Here is a 27786-nt window from a genome sequence, read left to right as displayed (position 1 = left end):
CTGTTGCCTCTTATTGTATACAAGGCTATAAAAACCATTTAATTTAGCAAGAATGGGTGTGGAAATGTGGCAATAAACATAGACTGTACCTGCGTGAGTAGTTGCATGTCAGCCCCAAGTTATCTTCCCAGGTAGCTTAGCTTTGCCTTCCTTTCCCTCTCGCTCCCGCCATTTGAGAGCCTGACCTCTGCCAGCAGCCTCAGCTCCAGCCAGGCCTCCTGCTTCTCCTTTCTTCCCCTCAGGCCTAGTCAGTTGCCCTCCAGGCTGTCAAGAGGGGATTTGTTTTGATTAGGTTTCCATGAATGTTGGTCTTCTGCTTCGTCAAGTCCTGCACTCGCACTTTGTGTCATTTCCAAACAGTAACTGTGCTGGTTTTTGCTCACCTGTTGAAGGCTTATTTTACCTTACCAGGGAATCGTTTGCCCGCAGCCCTGTGCCGAGGAGAGAACAAAATTGCACCAGGGAAAGTTCCTCTTTCGGAGAAAAAAGTTTATTTGTAATCTGCGCAGAGACAGTCAGGAGAATCACTTCAAAAGCCTGACTGCAAAATTTCTGTGTCCAGCAAGCATTCTTATACCTAAAAACACACATTTGCCTCCCCCCAAGCAGCCCAATCAGCTGACAAGTTTGCACCTTATTCCCTTTTATGGCATACAGCTATATGGCTAGCTAAGCACCCCCTCCCCTCTCCCCTATACGTGTCTTTTCTTATATGTGTCTTTCTTCTCTTGCGTTACTGAAGCAGGAAGCACAAGGCAGGAAACGGCCTCTAGCCTGCCTGGTCAAATTTAGCAAGCAACTGTGGGTCCGGCTTGCTGCTTAACCACAATTGCAGAAGTAAGCTTGGTGCAGAAACTCACTATGTGCAGATAATATTAAGAGTAACCCTTCCCTCTCCCTTCACTCCCTCCTCTTCTTTTGGACAGCCTATCTCCTAGGTTCGTCCTGGTCTCTCGGGTTTATAATCCTGGAGGAGAGCAGTCAGGGCTATAATACGAGGCCCCATCATATTTTGCAAGCATTGCACCAAGCAGGGTATACAAAAGCAGAGTGATAATAAAAGCATTAGAGGCCCTATCAGCATCATAACAATATGCCCCATCCATTCCCCAGGGAAGATGCCATCCAGCCAGGACATTTCCCACCCATTCCAAGTCTGCACGGGGACATGTGCTACCTTTTCGATACTGGCTGCTAAGACTCTAGTGTCGTGTGGGGTCAGGTAGCTGATAGGACGGTTCTCCTCCCAAAGTATAGCAATGTGTGCTCTGTTCCTAAACTCTGGGAGGATATTTTCTGGGGGGAGAGTCTCTACAACCGGAACGTTGGGGACGCTGCCCGCGGGCGCCCCTCCCATCCAATTCTTCAGCTGTGCGTAGAGGTACCAGCCTCCGGTGTGGTACCAGCAGAGTGGTCGTCAGCGGAGGGTCTGGAGATGGTCAGCCGAAGGGGTTGATCAGGATTTAGTTGCGCAGTCCAATCTGTAGCAGCTCTTTTCACTCTGGTGTGGTGGACCCAAGGGTGATGCCGGCAACTTTCACGGCGGTGGGTGTGGAGAGCAGGACGGTGTACGGTCCCTTCCAGCACGGCTGTAGCGGCGTCCGTGCCCAATCTTTTACCCACACTTCATCACCTGGCTCGTACTGATGCAGTCAACACACAGGGGGTGCGAGCCTGGGTCCACCTGTTGAGACAAAAGAGAACTAGGAAGAATGACTGGACATAATTATTCAATTGCATATCCTGACCAGCATGTGGGGACAACATTCTGACATATGGGACCGGTCTCCCAAACACAATTTCAAAGGGTGACAGATGAGTCCGTTTCAATGGGAGGCTGCGGACCCTGAGTAATGCCAGAGGTAACATTGCCACCCAATTAGACCCAGTTTCCTGGGTCAGCTTGGATAGCTGATTCTTTAGAGTCCTGTTCATTCTTTCGACTTTTCCTGAACTCTGGGGTCTGTATGCTGTATGCAACTTCCAGTTGATTTGTAGCGCCTTAGCTAACTCCTGCAACACTGAGTGAACAAAGGCTGGTCCATTGTCAGACCCTATTGAGCGAGGCAGACCATAGCGGGGGATGATCTCTCGCAGCAGGCATCTGGTTACTTCAATAGCCTTCTCAGTCTTAGTGGGCCAAGCTTCAACCCATCCTGTATATGTACAGACTGCCACCAAAAGATAGCGATACAGTCCACAACGGGGCAATTCAGTGAAGTCCATTACAAGGTCCTCCATGGGCACGGTGCCATTATGCTGGATCCCCGGGGGAGCCAATGGGCCGGCTCTGGGATTGTTCTTTTGGCACAGTAGGCATTTCCTGGAGGTTTGAGACGCTAGTTGATAAAGATTGGCTATATAAAAACACTTTTCCAGGTGCTTTGTCGTGGCGTCTGGTCCCACATGGGTGGACTCGTGGTATCTCTGGACTACTTGCCGGGATAGGGACTCTGGGACCCATATCCTGTCATCTGGGGTAAGATACCATCCTTCTTCAGATAGTACCAACTTTTGGGCGACCGCGGTGTCCCTTTCCTGCTTGGTATAAGTTGGCTTATCAGTAGAACCCAGGATCTCTTCTGGGACCAATGCTCCGATGATCGAGGCAGGAACTGGTTCCCGGGCTGCCTCCTTGGCCACTTTATCTGCCAGTCGATTTCCCCTTGCTACTTCACCTGGTCCGGTTTTATGCCCATAGCAATGAACAACTGCTACAGCTTCAGGTTCCCATACCGCATCCAGAAGGTCCAGCAGGGCCTGTGGATGTGCCACCTGGCTTCCTCTAGAAGTGAGTAAGCCCCTTTCCTTCCATAGGGCTCCATGGGCATGTAAGGTCAGGAATGCATATTTGGAGTCGGTATAGATATTTATCTTCTGCCCCTTTGCCAGGTTTAGAGCTCTGGTGAGCACAATTAATTCTGCCAATTGTGCTGATGTTCCAGGTGGGAGTGACTTTGCCTCCACCACCTGATCTTCCAGGGCTACCACTGCGTAACCTGGCTTCTGGTGTCCAGCCTCAATAAAGCTGCTTCCATCCACAAACCATGACGGCCATTGGGGGTCTGCTTCATCTTTGAGGTCAGGTCTGCTAGAGTACACCTCATCCATTACTTCAATGCAGTCATGCGTGGGCTCCTCACCTTCTCCTACCGGCAATAGGGTAGCTGGGTTAAGGGCTGTGGTGACTTGGAATTTCAAGCGGGGATGTAGTAGTAACATCTGACATTTCCTCATTTTAGCCTGGGAGAGGAAATAGGTGCCCTTCATGTCAAGCAAGGCTGGGACTGCATGTGGGGTTACACAGGTAGTATCCTGTCCGAATGTGAATTTATCTGCTTTGGTGAGTAGGGTGGCCACCGCCACAACTGCCCTCATGCATGGCGGTAAGCCTTGTTCTGTAGCTGTCAGACGCTCAGACAGGTATGCTACTGGCTGTTGCCAACTTCCCAACCTTTGACACAGGACTCCCTTTGCTGTTCCTTGGTCTTCATCCACAAACAGAGTGAAAGGCTTCTCGGGGTTTGAGATGCCAAGCGCTGGGGCCTGTTGTAATGCCCTCTTCAAATCCTCAAAGGCTTGTTTCTGGTCCTTGCCCCAGTGGGATGGGGCCTGACACCCGCTCTCCCCTTCCTCTTCCTGCCCCTCCTGAACTGAGGCGCGGACATTCTCTCTTCCAATGTCCTTCCTGCCGGCAGATGGTGCACTGGTTCCTGCCCAGATGGTCCCCTCCTCTTTCTCAGCCACTCCCTGCTTCTTAGGTGGGTGCGGCAGCTTGCAGCGCCATTAACTTTTTCACTTGGTACTTCTCCTTCTTCTTTGCCTCCTCTTCCCTCTGATTATAAGTGGTCTGGGCTAGTTCCAGCATCCATTCAAGGGTGTGGCCCATAAAACCTTCATTTTTTTTGATTTTTCGGCGAATATCGGGCGCCCCTTGGGCTACAAAGGCCGCTTTGAGAATTGGGGCATTGGCAGCCTCATCTGGGTCCACGGGGGTGTACTGGCGGTAGGCTTCCTTCAGCCTCTCTAAGTAGGCTCCAGGGGCCTCCTCTGTCCCTTGCACTATTTCTCTGGCCTTCACAAAGTTGGTGGGTTTTCTGGCTGCCCTCCTCATGCCATTTAAGACATTCTGACAATAAGTGGTGAGGGTATTTTGCCCTTCAGTGGTCTGATAATCCCAATTCGGTGTATTTTCAGGATATCCTGCTGCAACAGCTTGATCTCCTGCCCCCTGCGCTCTCATGTGTGCTCGGGCTTCAGCATGAATTCACCTAGCCTCCTCTGTAGTTAGCAGGGCATCCATCAAATATTGTACATCATCAAAAGTGGGATTGTAGGTTTTGAAAATTTCCTCAAACAGCTTAATTATTTTTGCTGGGTTTTCCTCAAATGAAGGGTTTTGGTTCCTCCAATTACAAACATCTGCACTAGAGAAGGGGACATGTTGAACTGTATAAGTTCTATTGGGCACCAACCCATCAGGTCCCGCGGGGGCCGGAGGGTCGTACACTCTGCGGAGAGGCATCACTCGGGCTGCGCCCTTCTTCTGTGCTTTATGTGCCCTATGGAGGGTCACCCTTTTCGCTGCCCTTCCCCACTCTCTCTGCCACTTTCTTCTCTGTTCCCCTGTACATCCCGCCGCTTTTAACAAATGGGGACTGACGTCCACTTCTCCTGCATAAGGTTCCACATACTTCCTCAAACGTTCTGCCTGTTCCTCTGTCCATGTCTTATTATCATCTGTCAGCTTAACTAATCCTTTTACAAATTCCTCATCCTCATCATCCTCTTCTCTTTCCTCCCTTTCTTCGTCTTTGTCCAGGTCTAACAATGCATTGTCCACAGGATTGGGGGCTGGGCCATCTGCTCCCTGTGGCGGGGGTGGTGCCGGGGCCGTTGCCGGGGCATAAGGCGGTGGGGGCATCAAGACTTTATCTTCTTCCCTCTCTGGATCCTGGAGGATTGGGGGTTGTCCTCCTGCCTTCCTGACTGAACAGATACGGCTGCCTGAGACTTCTTGGCAGCATGAATTCAGCCGGGGGGGGGGTTCTTTTCCACATTGGTCTTCCATGTGGAGATGTAGGGGATTTGATCAGGATGGACATTCAAAATGTTCTGATATAATGGATTAATGAGTTGCAAACCAAGGGTCCCGGTGGACGGCCAATTTGTTCTTTTGGGTGGGCCAATCTAATTCACACAATGTCCTCATTCTCCCCCTTGTCAGCTTGAATCCCCAAAAGCATTCCAAAGGGGTACTTTTACTTTGGCCAGAACCCATTTCTTCCAGATACTCCGCTCCTATTCACAGTAAAAATTCTCTCACACTTCACACACAACAGACCTGCCAGAAAATGCACAACCCTGCAATCACCCAAGGGGAACGCTAAGCCCCAACCTTCACACACCAAGACAAACACTGGAGTATCTGGTACACACACACACCACACAGAACACACCAAAAATCACAATATATGTATATATATCCCTCCCTCTTCTGTTCCAAACTTTTGCTGGCGGCACCCTACTGCACAACCAGTCCCTTATTCCTGGTGGCACTCTACTGCCTGTGACACCCTGCCACAACCAGGGGAGGTTGATCAAGCCTCCTGCCCTTTCCCTTGGGCTTACCTCTGCTCCTTGCAGACCTGTCCCCTCGGCGCCGTCCTTTTCTCCCTCAACCAGATGTCTCCACTGCAGGACAGTGTGGCCGGTTCCCCCCACGAAACAGGTGGGGTGCGCACGGGAGCCTGCAGACGCTGCTGAGTTGTTCACCTTGGTTGAGCCTGGCCCTCCCCGGACCAGCAGGGTGGGGCGGATTTCCCGGCCAACGCACAAAAAATGAAGGCTTATTTTACCTTACCAGGGAATCGTTTGCCCGCAGCCCTGTGCCGAGGAGAGAACAAAATTGCACCAGGGAAAGTTCCTCTTTTGGAGAAAAAAGTTTATTTGTAATCTGCGCAGAGACAGTCAGGAGAATCACTTCAAAAGCCTGACTGCAAAATTTCTGTGTCCAGCAAGCATTCTTATACCTAAAAACACACATTTGCCTCCCCCCAAGCAGCCCAATCAGCTGACAAGTTTGCACCTTATTCCCTTTTATGGCATACAGCTATATGGCTAGCTAAGCACCCCCTCCCCTCTCCCCTATACGTGTCTTTTCTTATATGTGTCTTTCTTCTCTTGCGTTACTGAAGCAGGAAGCACAAGGCAGGAAACGGCCTCTAGCCTGCCTGGTCAAATTTAGCAAGCAACTGTGGGTCCGGCTTGCTGCTTAACCACAATTGCAGAAGTAAGCTTGGTGCAGAAACTCACTATGTGCAGATAATATTAAGAGTAACCCTTCCCTCTCCCTTCACTGTGAGTGACCACTTTTATTCTTGATCCTTTGTTTCCAGTACTATTCAACATAGTTGGTTTTGCCCATTTACTTAGTATGACACACTTTCATTGCTGAATATGCAAATAAGCCTTAGGTGATTGTAAAGATGCTACTGCCTCCCTTTAATGAAGCAAAGCAGTTATTGGGTCCTGGCAGCAGATTTTTAAGTACCAGAGGCTGGGTGGGTGCCTAGGATCCTCCCCACAAATCACCATAAGAGAGGAACATGGTGCTGCCCTTTATTTTGTGATTTTTGGTGGTGGGGGAGAGGAAGGCTGGACCCCCAGCTTCAAGCAGTGCCAGCAGGCGCATTTTGCAGCCTTCTTGGAGATCTCAGAGAAGGCACCGCTTGAAGCTGGGGGTCCAGCCTTCCTCTCCCCCACCACCAAAAATCGCAAAATGAAAGGCAGCACTAATCAATAAAAATTCAAGGATGTTTTTTAAAAAGAAGTACTGGTTTTCAAAAACCAGAATATTCTTATTTTCAGATTGAGAGTGGGTCCTCTTTCTTGTATCTGATCCCACAGCCTATGAGCTGTGAATGCCACACTTCCCTAGCGCAGGAGTCAGCTTTTGGCAGCCTGCCAAGTGAGGTTTCTCTTTTGCTGCTGAGCATCTGGATTTTGTATTTAATTTTTTAAAATAAAAAAAATTACATTACCTCCAATAATGCTCCCCGCCCCCGCATAAAGGAAGGCGAAAGTAACATTTGCATCTCTGGAAACTGAGCAGGAAGAACGAGAGCAAACTATAAACAAACAAAATGTCAAGAACATCTATGAGATAGAAGACAAAGGCCTTAGCCTAGAATACAAATAAATAACATTCTTATTCATCCAACCCTGTGGTGCACCTTTTGATTCTGCCTGAGACCTCCTGTCTAAATTACAGCAAGAACTGAAAGCTTATTTCAAAAGTAAATGATGAGGGCAGAAATAAATATTTAAGGGATCTTCATTTCTAGTTTGTAAAATGCTGAAGTGTTGAAAATGTCTGGCACAATATGCTATGCAATGTAGCTTTGCAGTTAAAACAACAACCGTGACATTCTATTTTAAATGATGACTTTGTAAAGTAGAATGTGGTCCTTTTGTAAAATTGTTTTTTCCCACAACCAAAAAGTTACAGGAAAAAGGGAGGGGGAAGATGTTTGTTGGATAGTGCCCTATGCAGGGCTTGGGATGATGGGATGCAGCGATAGGGTTGAAAGCAAGGGATCAACTAACATAATATGGAGAAGTGGTTTCTGCCACAGCTCATGGCTACTCTCCTTTCTGCTGCCCAGTTGGGAAGCCAGTGATGGTGAAGTGAGATTCAGGGAAACATGGAAGCCTTCTTAAAAAGATATTGTGAAGAGTTCCAAAAGGATCTCTCCAAACTAAGTGAATGGGAAGTCAAATGCCAAAGTCAATTTAATGTGGACAAGTGTATTGCAGCGATGTTTGCCAGGGCAATAAAATCTTAATTTCACACATGTGCTCATGGACTAGCAGTAACAGACCTGTTTTCGTATTCCTAGGTGGGCTCCCAGAGAGGAGAGGATCTTGAAGGCTCTACTCCTCTTCTGTGTGTATTTCAGTGCCAACAAAATGGAAGAAAGACTTGCACCAAATAGAATCAGAATCATGGAATTGTAGAATTGGAAGGGACCTGAGGACCATTCTAGTCCAACCCCCTGCAATGCAGGAATGCTCCCCACAGTCGTCCCTGGAGACCACTGTGAACCACCAATCACCAACCTTCTGGTCCACTGTTCCAGTTGCAGGAGAATCAAACAAGTGACTGGTTTCCCACAGGCCAGTCACTATGAGAACAGCATGCCAGACTAGATGAGCCATTGGCCTTCTTATATGATTCTGATTCTTCTTATATTCTTACAGTTTGATTTATGAAGAATAAAGATTTAGGAACATACCCAAATCTATTCCAACATCCCTTTGCACATTCACCCAGAATTTTCTGTTCCACCACAACAGGTTTATTTTGCACAAGTCTTTCTTCCATTTGGTTGATTAATTCTTGTGGTTAGTGAAGAAAGAGCACTAGTGAGCACTAGTTTGGGCCTTGGCTTAGCACAACATGGGAAAAGAAAAAGCTGGAGAGAAGCGGAGCAGCATCTCACTCCTCGCTTGGGAGCTGACAAATTTACAGGGTCCCAGTAACCTATCATTTGACTTAGCAAGTTGTGTGACCCAGATCACTCTCTCCAGTGGTATTTCCTCTCTACCAAGTGTGTTCACGACTGCAGTTTTTATTTAAAGCACATTTTATTTTCATAGGCAGAAGAAGAGAGAGATGATATGGAAAGAGTGAAACTGGATAACAAAAGAATTCTCTTCAATCTTTTGCCAGCACATGTTGCACAGCATTTTCTCATGTCTAATCCAAGGAACATGGTAAGGAATATGAGTTTTCAGGGTTGTTTCCTGCAACAAACCACAATAGATTGAAAGCACAAATCAGATCAAAATTAAACTTTTAAAACATATTAATAACAGCAAAGGGAATACTGCAGATAAATTCCTGGGGAAATAAAGAGGAATCATACAGGAACCATGCCCAAAGCATACTGAAACAGGGTAAGACACACAACAAAGATGGATGGATGCATGGCATGGATATCCGAGGGCAGGGTTACTGGGTGCCACACAGAGAAGGCCCTGATGCTGTTCCCACCAGCCATGCGGAGACACACATGAGGCGTCTGATTACTTCAGTGGATGAGTAGAATCCTATTTGTTAAGTTGTGGGCGAACATAGCAGATGACACAGCGATTTCTCCAGAGCAGCTCTTTATCTGTAAGCTGGACAGACTGAACAGCAAACAGCTCAGCCGGCCTGCTTTTATAGGCAGCCGGCTGTCAACATTGTAGCAACAACAACCCAGGGTTTCCCGCCTAAAATAACTGACGTGGACCTGAGTGAAAACTATCTACTGTATCCCCCTGCTGGCCCAGGGTGAGAACTTCAGTACATAACACCCCTCCCCACCGAGATAAGGTGTTAGTTACAATCGTAATGGTTTCCTTATATACAGCACTACACGTAATGGTTCAATTAGGCACAAAAGCATATCGGTTACATTTCCCATACTTAGACTAACAGTGATGCATGTCCAACAACATAATCCTTTAAATAAGTTGGGCGCTTAGAAACTCTGCCAGACCGCCGGGGACTGGTAGCCAAATCCGGTGGGCCACACAATTCTTGCTGAGGCTGTGGTGTGACCTTAGGTGGCGTTGAAACCAAATCCCCTGGATCCGCTGCTGTGGGTGGAGCCTCCGCAAGTGGAGTGGTCTGAGTCTGTGGTAAGTCTGGCAGACCCTGGTTCAGCTCCACGCTGGCAGTTTGTGAGGGAGGTGTAGGTGGAGCCTCGCCATCTGTAAGTGTCTCTTCTGGAGCCACAAGCGCAGTTGGGGGCACCACGGTAGTGTCCAAGTCCCCAACCCTGCGCCTAAGCTGGTCTATGTGCCGGCGCCACAAGCGTCCGTCTTCGAGTGCCACCTGGTTCGAGCGAGGTCCAGTGACTCCCACTACTGTGGCTGGCACCCAAGGAATGTCCCCCACATAGTTCCGGGCAAAGACCTGGTTTCCTGGAACAAATGACCGTGGCACGTTGGCACAGCCTGGGGGTTCAGCCACGGCAAAGTCCGGGTGCAGCCGGTCGAGCGGTGACCTGAGGCGGCGGCCCATAAGCAGTTCAGCAGGACTCCGCCCTGTGGCCGCATGAGGGGTGATGTGTTGCACGAACAAGTATTCGGCGACCCACTCGTGCCAGTCTCCCCGGTCCAGGCGCGCCAGTGCCTCTTTTGCCAAGCGCATCATTCTCTCAGCTTGCCCGTTGCTGGATGGATGAAAGGGTGCCGTTAGGGCATGGCAGATGCCCAGTCCCAAAAGATACTGCTCAAAAGCGCCTGACGTGAACTGCGGTCCATTGTTGGAGACAAGGACATCAGGACACCCATGTGTCGCAAACAGGCCTCGCAGCACCCGGATGACAGCCTCAGTAGTGGTGGAGGGCATCAGGACCACCTCCAGCCATTTGGAATAGGCGTCCACCACTACCATAAAGGTCCGGCCATGAAAGGGGCCAGCCAGATCGATGTGCACCCTCGACCAGGGTCTCTTTGGTGTCTCCCAGGTGTGTCCCTTAGCTGCCGGTGGTGCAGGCCTTGACTCTTGGCACGCTTGACAGGCGGACACCCAGGCAGTGATGGCATCATCCATGTTAGGCCACCAGACGTAACACCGAGCCAACGCCTTCATTTTGACAATTCCCGGGTGGCCAACGTGCAGAGCCTCCAGGACACGTTGACGGAGTCTTTGGGGAATCACGACACGGTCTCCCCACAGCAGACAGCCGCGATGAGCCAAGAGTTCATGTTGTCTGGTTGCGAAGGGCTGGAACTCTGATGCAAAAGGCCCTTGTGGCCACCCCCTCCACACCCAGTTGAGCACCCGGCTGATGGTGCGATCCTGGGCAGATGCGGAGGCCACAGTGGCAGCCGATACAGGCGCTGCCGGAAGATCCTCAATCAGGAGGAGCGATGAAGCAGGAGCCGGGTCTTCCACAAACACTGGAAGAGAGCAACGGCTGAGGGCGTCAGCATGGCCCATTTCCCCGGGTGATGGACGAGCCGGTAGTGGTAGGCAGCCAGGAAAACAGTCCATCACAGCATGCGTGGCGAGAGGACCGGTGGAGTTGGACGATCACCAGCAAGGAGGCCCAGGAGCGGCTTGTGGTCAGTGATGAGGTCAAAAGTCCTGCCATAGAGGTATTCATGGAACCTCTTCACTCCAGCCACAAGTGCCAGTGCCTCCTTGTCGAGCTGGCTGTAATTCCGTTCCGTCGGAGATAGCGTCCTGGAAAAGTAGGCGAGCGGTGCTTCTCTTCCGTCTGGAAAACGGTGACTAAGGACAGCGCCGATGCCAAAAGGTGAGGCGTCACAGGCAAGGACCAGTGGCCTGGATTCACTGTACTGTACCAGCACACTGTCTGATGAAAGGAGAGCCTTGACTGCGTTGAAGGCCGCCGTCTCCCGATGACCCCAGGACCAAGGCGTCTTTGTGCTGAGGAGTCGGTGAAGAGGCTCAGCCGCCGTGGCTTTGTGGGGCAGGAACATGTTATAAAAGTTCAGCAGCCCCAGGAACACCTGCAACTCCGTCATGTTCTTTGGGATGGGGGCCTGCTGTATAGCGCAGATCTTGGATGTGGTTGGGTGAAGGCCAGAGGCGTCGATAAGATAGCCCAGGAACTCCACCTGTGGAACAGCAATCTGGCATTTCTCCCTCTTTACCTTGAGCCCGGCCTCTTGGAACCTGGTCAGCACGGCACGGAGGCACTCGAACAGCTGCTGGTGTGAGTCTGCGGACACCAAGACGTCATCAAAATATGGTACCACACCTGGAAGCCCTTGCAGGAGACACTCCATAAGGCTTTGGAAGATGCCAGGAGCCACACTCACCCCGAACTGCAACCGGCGGCAACGGAATGCCCCTCGGTGGGTGACGATCGTCTTGGCTTCAGCAGTGGCATCATTGACAGGCAGTTGTTGATAGGCTTGGGCAAGGTCCAGCTTAGCAAAGACCTTACCCTCACCCAGGGAATGCAGCAGGTGTTGGACAACAGGAACCGGATAAGCGTGCTGCTGAAGTGCCTTGTTGATCGTGCACTTGTAGTCAGCGCAGATTCTCACTGACCCATCTGGCTTGACAGGCATGACGATGGGGGTTTCCCACTTGGCGTGGTCAACTGGCTCCAAAACTCCTTGGGCGATCAGCTTGTCCAGTTGTTCGTCCACCTTAGCCTTGAGAGCAAAGGGAACCCGGCGTGGCTTTAGCTTGATGGGGGCGACTTGTGGATCAAGGCTAAAGGAGATGGGTGTACCTGTATATTGCCCCAAAGTGCCGTCAGAAACCTCAGCAAAGTCTTTGACCAGACCCTCAGTCTCTGCGTTAGAGATGCAGTTGATGCCGGTGACTTCCAGGCCAAGGGCATCAAACCAGTCTAGCCCTAGGAGGCTTGGCCGCTGACCTGCGACCACCACCAACCGGAGCAGGCCCGAAAAATCCTTGAAGGCAATCCGGAACCGGCCAACTCCTACCACGGGAATGTCGTTTCCCTGGTAGTCTCTCAGGTGTACGCGGTTAGAGTCGAGTTGCCTTTTGGACACTCTGGATACCAGTCTTTTGATGGTGCTCCAAGACATGATGGACAGGGCAGACCCGGTGTCAATCTCCATGTCACATGGAGCTCCTTCAATGAGCACCGTGACGTTCAGCTTGCGTCACATAGGTGAGTCGGTTTGGCCAATTGTGGTTCCAGACGGGCAGTGGCAGTTGGTGAGAGCGAAACAGCTTTCCTTGGCAGACTGGAGTGAAGACTTGGAGTTGGTGAAGGGGGGGTGTCAGACGGAGCCGATCGGCAGACCTTAGCGATGTGGCCCCTTTTGGAACACTTCCTACAGATGGTGTCTCTGAATTGACACTTGGCATGGGAATGGTTGCCTCCGCAGCCGGCACATTCCGGTTGGCCCTTGGACTTCTGTTAGAACTTCCTGCGCTCCCCCTTTGTCTGGTGCACGTCATCATCTTCACTGGAGGATGCCTCATCACTGCTGGCCTCTTCATGATGCACCGGAACTGGCTTCCTAGCAAGACGCGTGCTGCTGGACTTGCGGATCTCCTGGGCGGAGCGTTCAGCAGCTTCTGAGGCCACAGCCTCCTCAATGGCTTTCTGTAGCATGAGGTCTGGCTTGGCGAGGAGACGCCGTTGCAGATGGATGTCCCGGACCCCACAGACAATTTGATCCATCAGGGCATCGTCTAAGTCTCGGAACTCGCAGTGCATTGCAGCCTGTCGCAGGGCGGTGGTGTAGTTGTTGATTGACTCCCCCTCTGCCTGGTTCCGGTGATAGAACACATGGCGGGCAGCAATCTTGGACAGCTTTGGTGCGTAGTGGTTGCAGAGCTTCTCTTGGATCGTGTCCCACGGTGTTGCCTGGACTGCTTCAGGCGCAACCAATGCTCGGGCCGTCTCAAACGCCTCAGGCCCACAGAGGCTGAGGAATAGACCCCGCTTACGCTCCTGTGATACTTGCATCAGCTCCTTGGCTTGGAGGTAGCAGTCGAACTGAGCGAGGTAGGAGTCCCATGATTCAGAGGCTGGCGCAAATGGCGGTAGAGGCACAAGTGAAGCCATGATTCCGATGCCGGCGTGAAGGGCGATGGATGGAACACCGTGCTCTAGCCAGAACAGTCAGCTCTGAATTGGTTCTGTCCAGGGATTTCGCTCAGTGATTTCGCTCTGTGATTCAGCTCAGTGATTCAGCTCTGCTCAGAGGTGGCTGCATCTGGCTGTGCACTGATGTCCATCGATCCGATCTTCGTCGCCAGTGTTAAGTTGTGGGCAAACATAGCAGACGACACAGCGATTTCTCCAGAGCAGCTCTTTATCTGTAAGCTGGACAGACTGAACAGCAAACAGCTCAGCCGGCCTGCTTTTATAGGCAGCCGGCTGTCAACATTGTAGCAACAACAACCCAGGGTTTCCCGCCTAAAATAACTGACGTGGACCTGAGTGAAAACTATCTACAGTATCCCCCTGCTGGCCCAGGGTGAGAACTTCAGTACATAACACTATTAGAGACATCCCTTGAGGTTTCCTGGTCACAAAGTGTTCAGTGCTTTAAAAGTGATGACCAACTCTTCAAATTGCAGCCCCAAACTACCTATCTGTCAGTGCTGTTGACATTATTAAACCTTTTTTAAATCTGCAGTAAAACTCAGAGTCTAAGCTGCATTCTTTGTGAGAAAGCCAGTATACCTGTAGTCTGTCTAGAGTTGATCTTGGAATGAGGAGAGCTGGGTTCACATCTGCTCTACCATGAAGCTCACAGCATGGTCTGGGCAAATCATCATGTCTCAGCCTAGCTAGCCAACTTCACAGTCGTAAAGACAATATAAAGTGGGATTTACCACCCTCTCCTCTTTGGAGGAAAATCAGCTTATAGATGTGCTGAATAATAATACTTAAAACGTGGCTTTGTGAAGATCCCATCGGATGTGGGTTGTTGTAGTCATGAAAGAATAATATTCCACCCCGATTAAAGCAAGTCAGAACATACACAATGTATTTAAATATACAGTATTTTCTTGTTGATTTTATTTTTATCCTGCTCCAAAACAGAGGCAGATTATACAAATCATTTGCTGCCTTGACTTCAATGGGAGGAGGAGCAGGATACACATTTAATAATTAATTATAAAATTTAGAGATGGGTAATTTATTTCCTTCCATTTATAGCCTGCCTTTCTTCCATCACAGAACCTAAAACAGTATACATATGATTCCCAGGCAGTCAGCCATCTTGGCCACTGACCATTGCCAGAGTTGCTTAGTTTTCAGACCATACCCTGGGATGAAGGATACAACCCCATGATCTCCAGAGGGAAATGTCAGCATATGGTCAATGTCTTAAAGTTACAAGGAGCCACAAAGGAGGCCTTGCATGCGCCTTCATTCTTCAAAGGAGTCTACTCTGACCCCTTGTGCATTAGGGGACAGAGGAAGGGTGAGAACAGAATCAATAGGGGCAAGCCTGTTCCCCTCAGTGATTTGAGCACCCTGGCTCAAAGTCTTTCAACATCCTTTTTCTCACAACAACCCTAAAGTTGTTGCTGACGATGTTGTCTTGAATTGGACTTCTTCCAGTCTAAAGATAAAGGTAAACAGGGTGAGCTTCCCTTGCTCTGTCCCAGCTTCTGCCAACCTAGCTGTTTGAAAGCATACCAGTGCAAGTTGATAAATAGGTACCTCTGAGGCAGGAAGGTAAATCATTTCCATGTGCTCTGGTTTCCGTCACAGTGCTCCATGCACCAGTAGCGGTTTAGTCCTGCTGGCCATATGACCCAGAAAGCTGTCTGTGAACAAACCCTGGCTTCCTTGGCTTAAAAGCGAGATGAGCATCGCACCCCATAGTCGCCTTTGACTGGACTTAACCATCCAGAGGTCCTTTACCTTTTACCTTACCTGATCCAATCTAATTTAGTTACACTGGTCCCATTGAAATAGATGTGAAAAGTTATTATGATTAAATTAAATTCATTGGAAACTAAGTGCTTATTCAGGCTGGATCCAAGTATTAGCTTGCTATAACAGAAAAAATAATTTGAAAATTTCAGGACCTGTATTACCAGTCCTATTCACAAGTGGGAGTGATGTTTGCTTCCATCCCAAATTTCAACGATTTTTACATTGAACTGGATGGCAATAACATGGGAGTTGAATGTTTACGCCTCTTAAATGAAATTATTGCAGATTTTGATGAGGTAAGCATTCTTTCATTCAGTCTGCCTTTTCAGGAATATTTTTGTAAGCTCATCATCATGTTGAGAAGGTCACACTCTTAAAATTATCTCACAGTTTGCATTTCATTCTAATTGCGTTGGCATTACCAAGTGATCCAGGCAAAAAGTGAAATGTTCCTAGTTTTATGAAGACAGAAAATTATTCAGAATTAGGCCAAACATTTACTATCATCTTAGCTTCTGACTGAAGGGACATCCGTTGATCCCCCTTCCCCATTGGGGACCCGTTCCTCCAGCCAAGCCTCCCCAGTGATTCAGTAGCTGACCACGTCAGAGAGAGATCACACCATGTACCATGTTTTATTCCATACTGTCCTGAACACTACTTTGGCTGTACTCAAGCTGTAATCTTTTATCCGCCTGCCAAAGTGTTCCTCCCTCTTAGTGCAAATTGGTATCTCCCAGAATAGTGCAGGATCTAGCCAGGCAGAAACACAACTACAACACTCTGGTAAGGAGGAATTTGGGTTTATACAGCATGGCAGGTCAGATATTCTTTGCTGCAGTTCTTAAACTGTTTCTACATCCCCCCTGGCTTCCTTGTAGCAAGCTGGTAAGCAAAAGTTGGTAAGATTAATTGTGCAGTAAAAAATAACAAATTCTTACAATTTAGGCCTATAGCAAATCACATCAGGATTTTTGAAAATCCTATCAGGTATCTTGAAAATGATCAAGTGTCTCATTTTGAGCTCACTTAAGTCCTTAGGAAATTGGTTGTAAATGTGAGATAGCACAAAGGCTTGGAAATGATAAGAGGAATATGCCTGCACAAAACTCTTCTTTCTTGCCTAAAATATTATGTAATGTTTAACAGTTTTATGTTTTAAACAAAGCTTATGGACAAAGAATATTATAAAGACATTGAAAAAATCAAGACGATTGGCAGCACATACATGGCAGCCGTGGGACTTGTACCAACCACTGGCACCAAGGTAATGTGTTTTTTTACTTCTTAATGCCTTCTCTAAGCATTTTCACAAATGATGCTAAGAATGCTGTTAGAACTCATTTAGGCTGGTATACTTTTATACTAATGGATTGCTCAGATTTAGGAAACAGGAAGCAAGGCAGGAAGCCTTTCTTGGAGAATTCCCAGGTCTGTTTGGCCTGTGGATTTTTCAAACAAACTTATCAGAGACCTGTTCTTAGGCTACAAGATTTCCCCTAAGAACCTGAGGTTTTATATGGTGTTGCTGCTTTCCAAAGGAAATGAGGGCAATGGCCTGGTCCTAGTGCACAGTGTTCAGATAGACTCAGATCAGCTTCTTCCACCCTGAATATTTGATAGTCCCCTTCCAAAAGTTGGCCAAACCCTTCAGATACCAGCCAGAAAAGAGAGGAGGAGGAGGAGGAGGAGGAGGAGGAGGAGTTTGGATTTGATATCCCGTTTTATCACTACCCGAAGGAGTCTCAAAGCGACTAACAATCTCATTTCCCTTCCTCCCCCACAACAAACCCTCTGTGAGGTGAGTGGGGCTGAGAGTCTTCAGAGATGTGTGACTGGTCCAAGGTCACCCAGCAGCTGCATGTGGAGGAGCGGAGACGCGAACCCGGTTCACCAGATTATGTGGGGTTTTTTAAAATAATATTTTATTAGATTTTAGGAATAAAAGATTTAGAAAAGTACAAAAAGACAAAAATACAAAGTCACAAAATACAAAAGTACAAACCTTAAAGCATAAAAAAGAAAAAGATAAAAATAAAAAGGCACATACAAGGAAAAAAGAAAAGAAAAAACAAAAATCCCTCTTATTTTCCTGACTTCCTCACATCTCCCTTTTTTGTATCCCTTTTAAAATTTGATTCAGCAAATTAATTATTAATTATTTAATTTATCTATTTATCTGTTATAAGTCCAATCTTAACCTTATTACTAGAACCCCTTCAATTCAAATCAATACCATCAACATTCAAAAATTTTACAGTGCTTCTGTAAATAAATTTTAAATTTCCTCCAATCTTCTTCCACCAACTCTTCTCCCTGGTCTCGGATTCTGCCAGTCATCTCCGCCAGTTCCATATAGTCCATGAATTGCGTCTGCCATTCTTCCAGTGTGGGTAGGTCTTGTGTCTTCCAATGCTTCGCGATGATAATTCTTGCTGCTGCTGTGGCATACATAAAAAAAGTTCTATCCTTCTTTGACACCGTTTGATCAACTATGCCCAGGAGGAAGATTATGAGACTACTGCTCTTAACCACTACACCACACTGTCCTGAACTATTTGATAGCTTGCCCAGTACATATCCTCAAAATCCTTCCCTTTGTTCCCTTTGAGGATTTGGGGGTTCTGAATGAATGGTGTATTTTTTCAGTGGTACCGCTAATATTGGAAACCCATGAACTCCTTGAGAGTAATAATATCATTAAATGGTGAAAATAAACACAACTCCACAAATGTAACACCTAACAAGCTATTAGGCTCCATTTGGAATGCATCTCACTTAATCTTATGATATCCTCACAAGAGGATCTAGCCATGAGGCCTGTGTACTCTCTGCAGTGCGGGGAGGGGGGGGGGAGAATCCAGCCGACAGGAGTCCTCATTTGGCATGTGAGGCCATTTCCCCAAAACCATGCCCTGATAGGTGGCATACAGTGGCATGTTCATTCTGCAGGTGCATTTCCAAGCATGTTGCGATAGAAACTATTTGGAAATGCAGTTCAAAAGCAATGTCTCTCAGTGCCCATCAGCATTTTGAAGTGCATTTCCATGCAGTTTCTATTGCAACTGTGTGGATGTGCATTTGCAAGGTGTTGTCTCTCACTTCCCATCAGATGCTGAGGAAGAGCCTTCAATGTGCATTTCCAAGCAGTTTCTGCTGTAAATGCCCTTCAAAGTGTTTGAACAGATGCCTCTAGGAAGCCCACAAACAAAGTATGTTAGCAATAATCTTATCCTGCTGTTGCCTTCTCCATTTTATGTATTTCATAAAATGTATACACAGTTTGATTATTAAAAAAACCCAACCCACTCTACAAAAAGGATAAAACAAAAAAAATAATCAATAAGAGCAACCATAATTTAAGATCTTCAAAAAGCTGAAATAACAATAAGCTGAAACAATAAACTGATCTCAGTAGGCAGGGAGTTCCAAGGTGCTGGGGTCACCAGACTGAAGGGGTATTATGGGGCACCTGCAGCAGCACTGATTCCTCCAGTCAAAGCGGTTGAGTGGGCCCCTGTGGGGTGAGGCAGTCTAGCTGTTGGTAGACCAGTCTTCTATGTGTGGGGCAGACAAAGTGTGTCTCATTCCTCCTTAAAGCCCTCTGGGCCCGTGGCCACCAGCCTTATCCACATTGGGGCAGATCTTGTGGAACAGCTGCCCTCAGGAAGGGGTTCTCAAGCCATCTGGAGGTCTCAGAGAAAATGTTAAGACAGACTCTTTGTATGATTTTTCTAAAATAATAACATGCTTCTTGTTTATTTGTTTGTTTTAAAATGTGCTTTTAACTTAATAGCTTATTGTGTTTGAAGCCACTTGATTTCACTTCAGAGAAAGACAGGGAAAGCACATGAAGAAATAAATAATGTCTAACCTTTTTTAAAAAAAATCTAGGCAAAGAAATCAATTTATTCCCATCTCAGTACACTGGCTGATTTTGCAATAGAAATGTTTGATGTTCTTGATGAAATCAACTATCAGTCTTACAATGACTTCGTTCTTCGGGTTGGTAAGTCATACTTTTCAGGAATTAGGGGTTGACTGGTTGGTTTTGTAGCATGCCCTCAATGATGTATTAGTGGTGAATTTATACTGGACCATCCACACTCACTGTTGCTGTATTTGATGTTCTGCAATGCTTCCCCTCTTTTTGAGCATTATTGCTATCTGAAGGGGCATTCTTGCACTTTAGCACAGCAAAAGCAGGACAAAAATAATTGTGGTATGAAAAGTGACAGGACATAAATGTACTTCTGACAAAGCAGTATGGCCACCCTGAAACTTTTACAGGAGCAAATGGTATTGAAAGAGTGATTTCATATTAATCATAATGAATGCGCAATAAAAATGATGTCTGGAGGGGCCCTAATTCTATATGGCTGCTGTTGCTGGGGCTGATGCCAGAATTCATAGCAGATTTGTACAAACAGAAGAACTTCTGAAATAATATTGAAGTGTTATAGCAGCATGATCTAAACTATGTTCTTCTGCGTGTCTAAACACCTGGGAAACAATTCTACACAGCTTTGGCTGTGAATGAGTTTATAAATCTGTAAAATAAACAAGCTACTGATAATTTAATTGGAAACAAGGAAGGGAAAATTAGAAGAAAATCACTTCTCAGAACAGGAATTTCAGACTTAGTCACATGGCTGGGACAAGGATCCAGGGATAGGGAGAAGCTCGCAAGCAGCAAAGAAAGGGGCATCCACTTAGAGACATCTTAAAAACATTAAGCAGTTCAGAACTGATTTTCAATAAACAAATTCCCTAGATGGTCTCTTATTAAATGCTTTGAAGACCTGGCTTTTTAAGATATTAGGTTCTCATTAAAGAAGCACCTGACTTGAATCCGGTCTCATGTCATTTCCCTACCTCTGCTGCTGCCACCACCTTCTGTTAGTCACATGACAATGCCATTCACAAAGGGATCCCCAACGCAGCAAAGACAGTTGCTAGATGGGGCAGAAGCCATGGTCTGGCCTCCCTCTGCTGCTTATCGGCCAGCAGGGAGAGGGGTGAGGCAGCGGTGAGGTCAGCCCGCCCCCCATGCAGACACACCAGAAGGATCTTCCCAAGTGGGAGAATAGGGGCATTCAATGACTTTTCAAAAGTGTTGGTGGGAAGGGGTTATTGGTCTGCTATGCGGGGGTTGTGTCATGTATTATGTGTTTTGTGTTTCCATTTTGGTTTTTTATGTTGTGAACTGCCCTGTGATCTTCAGAAGGACAGTACACAAATTTATATTATAATAATAATTATAACAACAACAACAATAATAAATGTGACATGAATTGTCATTCACAAGTTACAAGAAATGAGATTCTTACAAAGCATCAGGAAGAACTATCTGATGGTAAGGGCTGTTATACAGTGGAACAGACTCCCACAAGAGGTGGTGGACCCTCCTCCCTTGGAGGCTTTGAAGCAGAGGTTGAGTGGCCATCTGTCATGGATGCTTCAGTTGAGATTCCTGATTGAAGAGGGTTAGACTAGAGGACTCTCAGGGCCTCTTCCAACTCTACAATGCTATGATTCCACCTTTAGCTATCAAAGTGACAGCTTAATTGTGTGAATAAATGATTTGTGGTACATATCAAAATATGTAAGGTAATTTACAGTATCAAATGATCATAGAATGATGTCTGTGTCTGTCCCAGAATCTATGGCCAAGGTCCTTTTTTTAAAATAATATTTATTAAAGTTTAAAAAGTTACAAAAAGAAAAAGTAAAAACACCATATTAAACAAAAACAAAACAGCACATCACAATAAGGAAAAAGAAAAAGAAAAAAAGAATTAATTAAAAATTACAATTAAAAAACACATCAAACCTTCCCATAACTTATCTTTCATTTGCTTGTTTCCTTGACCTCCTCACACCTCCCTTTTTTGTATTCTAGTTCGGTTAACTATTTCAGCAAATCCTTTCCAGCTTTTCAAATTTTTGTCCTGTAATTTATCTTAATATAATGTAACTTTACTTTCCCTCCTTTCACCAATTAACAGTCTGTTTTTTCCTAAACCTTTATAACATTTCTGCTAAAACCACATAACTTCATTCCAACATCCTTCTAACATTCATTAATTTTACAATGTTTCTGTAGATAGTCTTTTTTTAAAAAAAATAATATTTATTAAAATTTCAAAGAAATTACAAAAATAGAAAAAAGAAAAGAAAAAATAAGAAAAAGGACAAAAAATACAAAATACAGAAAAATAAAAACAGTTAAAAACAAATCAGTCTTTCCATCTCTTATCTTTCATTTACTTATTTCCCTGACCTCCTCTCAGATAGTCTTTAAATTTCTTCCAATCTTCCTCCACCCTGGTCTCGGATTCTGCTGGTCATTTCCACCAGTTCCATGTAGTCCATCACCTTCATCTGCCATTCTTCCCGGGTGGGTAGATCTTGTGTCTTCCAGTACTTTGCAATAAGTATTCTTGCAGCTGTTGTAGCATACATAAAGAAAGTTCTATCCTTCTTTGGCACCAATTGGCCAAGCATGCCCAGGAGAAAGGCCTCTGGTTTCTTCAAAAAGGTATATTTAAGAAGAGTTTGGATTTGATATCCCGGCTTTCACTCCCTTTAAGGAGTCTCAAAGCGGCTAACATTCTCCTTTCCCTTCCTCCCCCACAACAAACACTCTGTGGGGTGAGTGGGGCTGAGAGACTTCAAAGAAGTGTGACTGGCCCAAGGTCACCCAGCAGCTGCATGTGGAGGAGCGGAGACACGAACCCGGTTCCCCAGATTACGAGACTACCGCTCTTAACCACTACACCATACTGGCTATTTAAATACCTTTTTCATTTCATTATAGATCATCTCCCAGAAAGCCTTAATCCTTGGGCATGTCTACCAAAGGTGAAAGAATGTACCTTCAGTCTCTTTGCATTTCCAACATTTATTATCGGGCAAATGATAAATTTTTGCGAGCTTGACTGGTGTCATGTACCACCTGTAGATCATTTTCATTATATTTTCTCTTAAGGCATTACATGCCATGAACTTCATACCTGTGGTCCATAACTGTTCCCAGTCAGCCATCATAATGTTATGTCCAACATCTTGTGCCCATTTAATCATAGCTGATTTCACCGTTTCATCCTGAGTATTCCATTTCAACAGCAAGTTATACATTCTTGACAAGTTCTTAGTTTTGGGATCTAACAGTTCTGTTTCCAATTTTGATTTTTCCATCTGGAAGCCAATTTTTTTGTCCAAATTATATGCCTCCATTATTTGGTAATAATGAAGCCAGTCTCGCACTCTATTTTTTAGTTTTTCAAAACTCTGAAGTTTTAATCTGTCTCCCTCTTGTTCCAAAATTTCCCAATATTTCGGCCATTTGGCCTCCATATTGAGCTTTTTCTGAGCCTTCGCTTCCATTGGTGACAACCACCTTGGGGTTTTATTTTCAAGCAAGTCCTTATATCTTATCCAGACATTAAACAGTGCTTTTCTGACAATATGGTTTTTAAACGCTTTATGTGCTTTCACCTTATCATACCACAAATATGCATGCCACCCAAATACATTGTTAAAACCTTCTAAGTCCAACACGTCAGTATTTTCAAGAAGCAGCCATTCTCTCAGCCAGCAAAAAGCAGCTGATTCATAATAAAGTTTTAAGTCTGGCAGGGCAAATCCACCTTTTTCTTTAGCATCAGTTAATATCTTAAATTTTATTCGATGCTTCTTGCCCTGCCAGACAAATCTAGAAATATCTCTCTGCCATTTCTTGAAACAATCCATTTTATCCAAAATTTGCAATGTTTGAAACAAAAACAACATCCTTGGCAATACATTCATTTTTATCACAGCAATTCGGCCTAGCAATGATAGCTTCAGATTTGACCATATTTCTAAATCCTTTTTCACTTCCATCCACCATTTTTCATAATTATCCTTAAATAAATTCACATTCTTGGCAGTCATATTAACCCCTAGATATTTCACTTTTTTAACCAGTATTAATCCTGTCTCCTTCTGAAACCTCTCTCTCTCAGTCACTGTTAGATTTTTCTCTAAAACCTTAGTTTTCATCTTATTCAACTTAAAACCCGCTACCTGACCAAATTCTAGAATCAGTTCCAGTACTCTTTTAGTACTAGATTCTGGCTCCTGTAATGTCAATACCAAATCATCGGCAAATGCTTTCAATTTGTACTGTTTAGCTCCGACTTGTATACCTTTACCAATTGGAGAGATTGGGCAACCTTGGAGAGATTGGGCAACCTTGTCGTGTTCCTTTCTCTATCTTAAATTCTTCTGTCACTACATTATTCACAATTAGTTTAGCCTTTTGTTCTGAGTAAATTTCACCTATACCGTTTCCAAAACCTTGACCTACCCCCATCCCCTGTAAATTCTTCTTCATAAAACTCCAAGAAATATTGTCAAAGGCTTTCTCCGCGTCCACAAATATCAAAACTGCTTTGGTATTAATATTCACTTGTAGTTTTTCTAAGATGTTAATTATGTTCCTCGTATTGTCAGACAAGTGTCTGCCCGGGAGAAAGCCCGCTTGATCTTTGTGAATTTCTCCTACTAGTACCTTTTTTAATCTTTTAGCCAAAATATCTGCAAAAATTTTATAATCCACATTAATCAAAGATATGGGCTGGTAGTTCTTGAGCTGTGTCTTCTCAGACTCTGTTTTTGGTATAAGTGTAATATAGGCTTCCTTCCACGACTCTGGTGCCTTTTTCCCTTCCAATATTTCATTACAGACTTCCTTTAAGGGTTTTACTAATCATTCTTTCAGGGATCTATAATATCTTGAAGTCAAACCATCCAGTCCTGGAGATTTGCCTAGTTGCATGTTCTGAATGGCCCCTTCTATCTCCTGCTCCGTTATTTTGTAATTCAACATTAGCTTATTTTCTTGAGAGATTTTTTGTAATCCATTTGTTTTCAAAAATCGATCAATGTCCATTTCTTTCTGCGTCTCCTGTGTATATAATTGTTTAAAGTACATTTGGAAGCACTTTCTGATCTCCACTGGATTCTGTATATTCTTTCCTTCCACTTCCAAGTTTGTAATGGTATTGAGTTTTTGTCTTTTTTTATTTGCCAAGCCAGCAGTTTTCCGCATTTATTTGCCGATTCAAATGTCTTTTGCCTCATATGTTTAATTTTCCATTCTATTTCCTGGTTCATCATTTTCATATATTGTACTTGATATAACTTTATCTCTTTCAGAATCTCCTGCGACTGGTTTCACTCTCAGTTTCTTCTCTCCTTCCTTTATTTTCTCCGAAATCTTGTCTTTTTTCTCATTTTGAACTCTCTTCTTAATCGCATTCTGTTGTATCAGAAATCCTCTCATAACCGCTTTGCTTGCGTCCCAAATTATCTTTTTTCAACAGTGGTGTTCATATTTATCTCAAAATAATCTCTCAAAGTTTTTTGGGCCTTTTTTGTCACTTCTTCGTTCCTGAACAAAGTGTCATTCATCCTCCATCGGAAGGAACCACTTGGTGTTAGTTTCATTTCCATCTTCACAGCATTGTGGTTGGAGCAAGTTTTAGGGCAAATTTCCACCCTTCTAGTCTTCGGAGCCAGCCCTCTAGTTACCCAAATTTGGTCAATTCTTGTCCATGTCATTTTGGCCTCAGAGAAGAAAGTTCCCTCTCTTCCCAAGGGGTTCTTCATTCTCCAGATGTCAACTAAATCCATATTGTCAGTCATATTGAAAAAGGTTTTTGGTAGTGTACCATCCTTGGTAACTACCTGTCTCTGGGCCTTGTCCATATTTGTAGACACTACTCCATTCATGTCCCCCATCAGGATCATATTATAATCCATATAGTCCATCAGAATCTCATGTAACTTTTTTTAAAATTCCGATTTTCCCTCGTTTGGTGCATAAATACCTACTATCAGAAATTTCTCTCCTTGTGATTGGATTTCAATTGCAACAAATCTTCCTTTGTCATCTTTAAATATAAATTTCGGTGATAGGCTCTCCTTTGCATAAAGTACTACTCCTCTTTTTTTAACTTTGTCTGATGAAATAAATTCAAGTCCCAATCTTTTATTACTCAATATCTTCCTGTGTAGCCTTATCACATGTGTTTCTTGTAGACAAATCAAGTCCAATTGTTCTTTTTTCAATAAATGAAAGACTTTTCACCTTTTTTCCAGGGTGTTCAGTCCATTAACATTCCAGCTTAATGCTTGCAGTGCCATGATGTAGTTACTTTGATTTTCCTCCAACTGCACCCAATTCTTGCTCTTCTTCTGTCGGTGGTGTTGGTATCACTTTCCCTGGGCTGTCCAGTCCAAAGTTAGTGTTGCTATGTCCAGTATTGGTGATCTTCCGTCCAGTACTTTTTGCTCTTGTCCTCTATCTGGTGATCTTCTGTCCACTCCTGGCTCTTTTCCAAGTTCCTTCTGCAGGTCTTCTTCGTAATTACTCAGAAACTTTTCTTTATCCTCGACTGATCTTATTTTTATTTTCCTTCCTTTAAAGCTAAAGGATAGGCCTTGGGGAAATTCCCACCTGAAGATGATTCTGTTCTTTCTCAGCAGGACAACCAAATCTCCATAATTGGACCTAAGGTCCAAAAGATGTTTCGGGATATCTTTGAATATTTCCACTCTTGACTGCTGTATTACCAAGGTCTTCTGATAGTGCCTACCCAAAATTTTATCTCTCTGTAATTTAGATCGGAGGGTGATCAAACAGTCTCTTACTCTATTCTTCTTCCCTCCTCTTCCAAGTCTAAAGGCACTCATAATTTTAAATTCTTCTTGTTCCAAATCCAAATCTCAAAACTCTGCAAATTCCTGCGTGAGAAAGTCTATCAAACTATCCTTCTCCAATTCAGGTACAGCTCTGATCCTCAAATTTGTCTGTTTTTCTTTAAGCTCAAACATAGAAAGCATCGACTTGTGGTCCTCAAGTTGTCTCTGTAGATCTGGGACTCTCTGTGTTTCCAATTATGCTACCTTAACTTCCATGGCAGCAACTTTTTCTCTGGCTTCCTCTGCAGTCTGTCGGATCGAAGTAGATTCCTGTATCAGTTTCTGAATAGATTCTATGTTGGCATTCACCTTTTGTCCCAACTTATTTATACTTTCTGTATTTAAATCAATTTTAGTATTTGCAGCATCCACCTTCGCATTTGTAGCATCCACTTTCGCATTTGTCGCATCTACCTTCTTATTGAGCTGCTCCAAAGATTCATTTATCTTACCTAATGCTAGAGCTTCTTCTGATGACATTCCTCTTGGTTTAGATTGTGTTAGTACAGCTGCAGGTGAAGCAGAAGGACCAGATGCTGATGCTCTTCGCTGCCAGGACTTCTCAAATCTTAATGTTTTGTCTGGGAGTGATGAATCTACTTTTTCTTTCCCATCTGCCATAACACTTAAAAAGTCCAAGGTCAGTCCCACAGTCACAGAGTTTTATCTTACAAGTGGAAAATTCCCCTTAACCAGCTCTTGTAACAGTTTCAGAAGCTTCCTCTAGGGGGAAACAGTTACAATCTGTACTTATATTAATCCAAAATAACGTTTTTCAAAACACAGCTCAAGCAGGAAAATTAGTTTCAATTTTCAGTTACTTTTCCTCCTTTTTAAGATCAGAGTGAGACAGTTAAAAACAATGTATCTCTCTTACTGAGCTAGCTGTCAACGGGTGATCTATTCACAGTCAGTGCGCATTTCAAAGTACAGCAGTCTTATTGTCCTATTGGCAGCCTGTTCCCAGGTTCTGAGCGGTGGAATTTTAGCTTCCTTCCCTCTCTCTTGCAGGTATATAAAGTCCAAAACTCCCCCCCCCTTCTCCTGCTTCCAAGGGGGGGATTTACTATTTTTTGATGTTGAGGAATTAGACCTTTCCAATCGGCTTTCCAAGACTTTAGCTTGCAGCCTCTTTGCTTTGATCTATCTACAAAAGTGGAAGGCAGACTTCCTGTTTATGGCTTCCCGCTAGAGTACCGAATTGAGTCTTGTCTTGTTTTTTTTTCCCCTTTAAAAGTTTCCAATTTGCTTTACTCACGGGTAGTTACTTTTAGAGTCCAATTGTTCACAGGAAAAAGTCAGCGCTCTCCGGCAACGGCTGTGCGGCTTCGCTCCGTGGAAGAAGCGGTTGATTCACAGCACCGCGCTGCTCACCCCACTTCGCTCCGGAGCCCCGAAATCGGGTTTCCCTGCAAGTAGGGGAGGCGCAAAAGGTGCCAGCTGAATCCCACGTTCACAGGCTTCACCCACCTGTGATTTTTGGAGGGTGCCCACCTTCGCCGTGGCAGCCAGACCCACGGAGCAAATTCCTCCTAGTCAGAGGAATTCCGCCATTACCTATGGCGCTAACCCGGAAGTCCCCTATGGCCAAGGTCCTGGAAGGTGTGAAATAATAGCA

General features: G+C 45.2%; 1 protein-coding gene and 1 long non-coding RNA gene across 7 annotated transcripts in view; one reads left to right on the top strand and one right to left on the bottom strand.

The window, feature by feature from the left end:
- Positions 1 to 8655, bottom strand: part of LOC310828699 — a 61143-nt gene extending 52488 nt beyond the window's left edge. For 3 of the 4 annotated variants that reach the window (XR_014557067.1, XR_014557068.1, XR_014557069.1), the window contains exon 1: positions 7884 to 8655. This is a non-coding gene — a long non-coding RNA (uncharacterized lncRNA). Of the gene's footprint in view, positions 1 to 89; positions 265 to 7883 lie in introns of all 4 variants that reach the window. The other variant, XR_014557066.1, reaches the window with a different exon arrangement.
- The window catches only part of ADCY1 (adenylate cyclase 1), a 392554-nt gene that overhangs the window by 180375 nt on the left and 184393 nt on the right, over positions 1 to 27786 (top strand). For 2 of the 3 annotated variants that reach the window (XR_014557036.1, XM_083706262.1), the window contains exons 15-18: positions 8662 to 8778; positions 15566 to 15712; positions 16585 to 16683; positions 19311 to 19425. Coding sequence is in view for 1 of the 3 variants with exons in the window: in XM_083706262.1 (XP_083562388.1) it covers positions 8662 to 8778; positions 15566 to 15712; positions 16585 to 16683; positions 19311 to 19425 (478 nt within the window). In the remaining 2 variants the exon portion in view is untranslated. Of the gene's footprint in view, positions 1 to 8661; positions 8779 to 15565; positions 15713 to 16565; positions 16684 to 19310; positions 19426 to 27786 lie in introns of those variants that run through there. The other variant, XR_014557037.1, reaches the window with a different exon arrangement.

The sequence above is a fragment of the Podarcis gaigeae genome, assembly GCF_964106915.1.
Source record: "Podarcis gaigeae genome assembly, chromosome: 12".
Classification (NCBI taxonomy): Eukaryota; Metazoa; Chordata; class Lepidosauria; order Squamata; family Lacertidae; genus Podarcis; species Podarcis gaigeae.
This window is presented reverse-complemented; position numbering and strand designations above follow the sequence as displayed.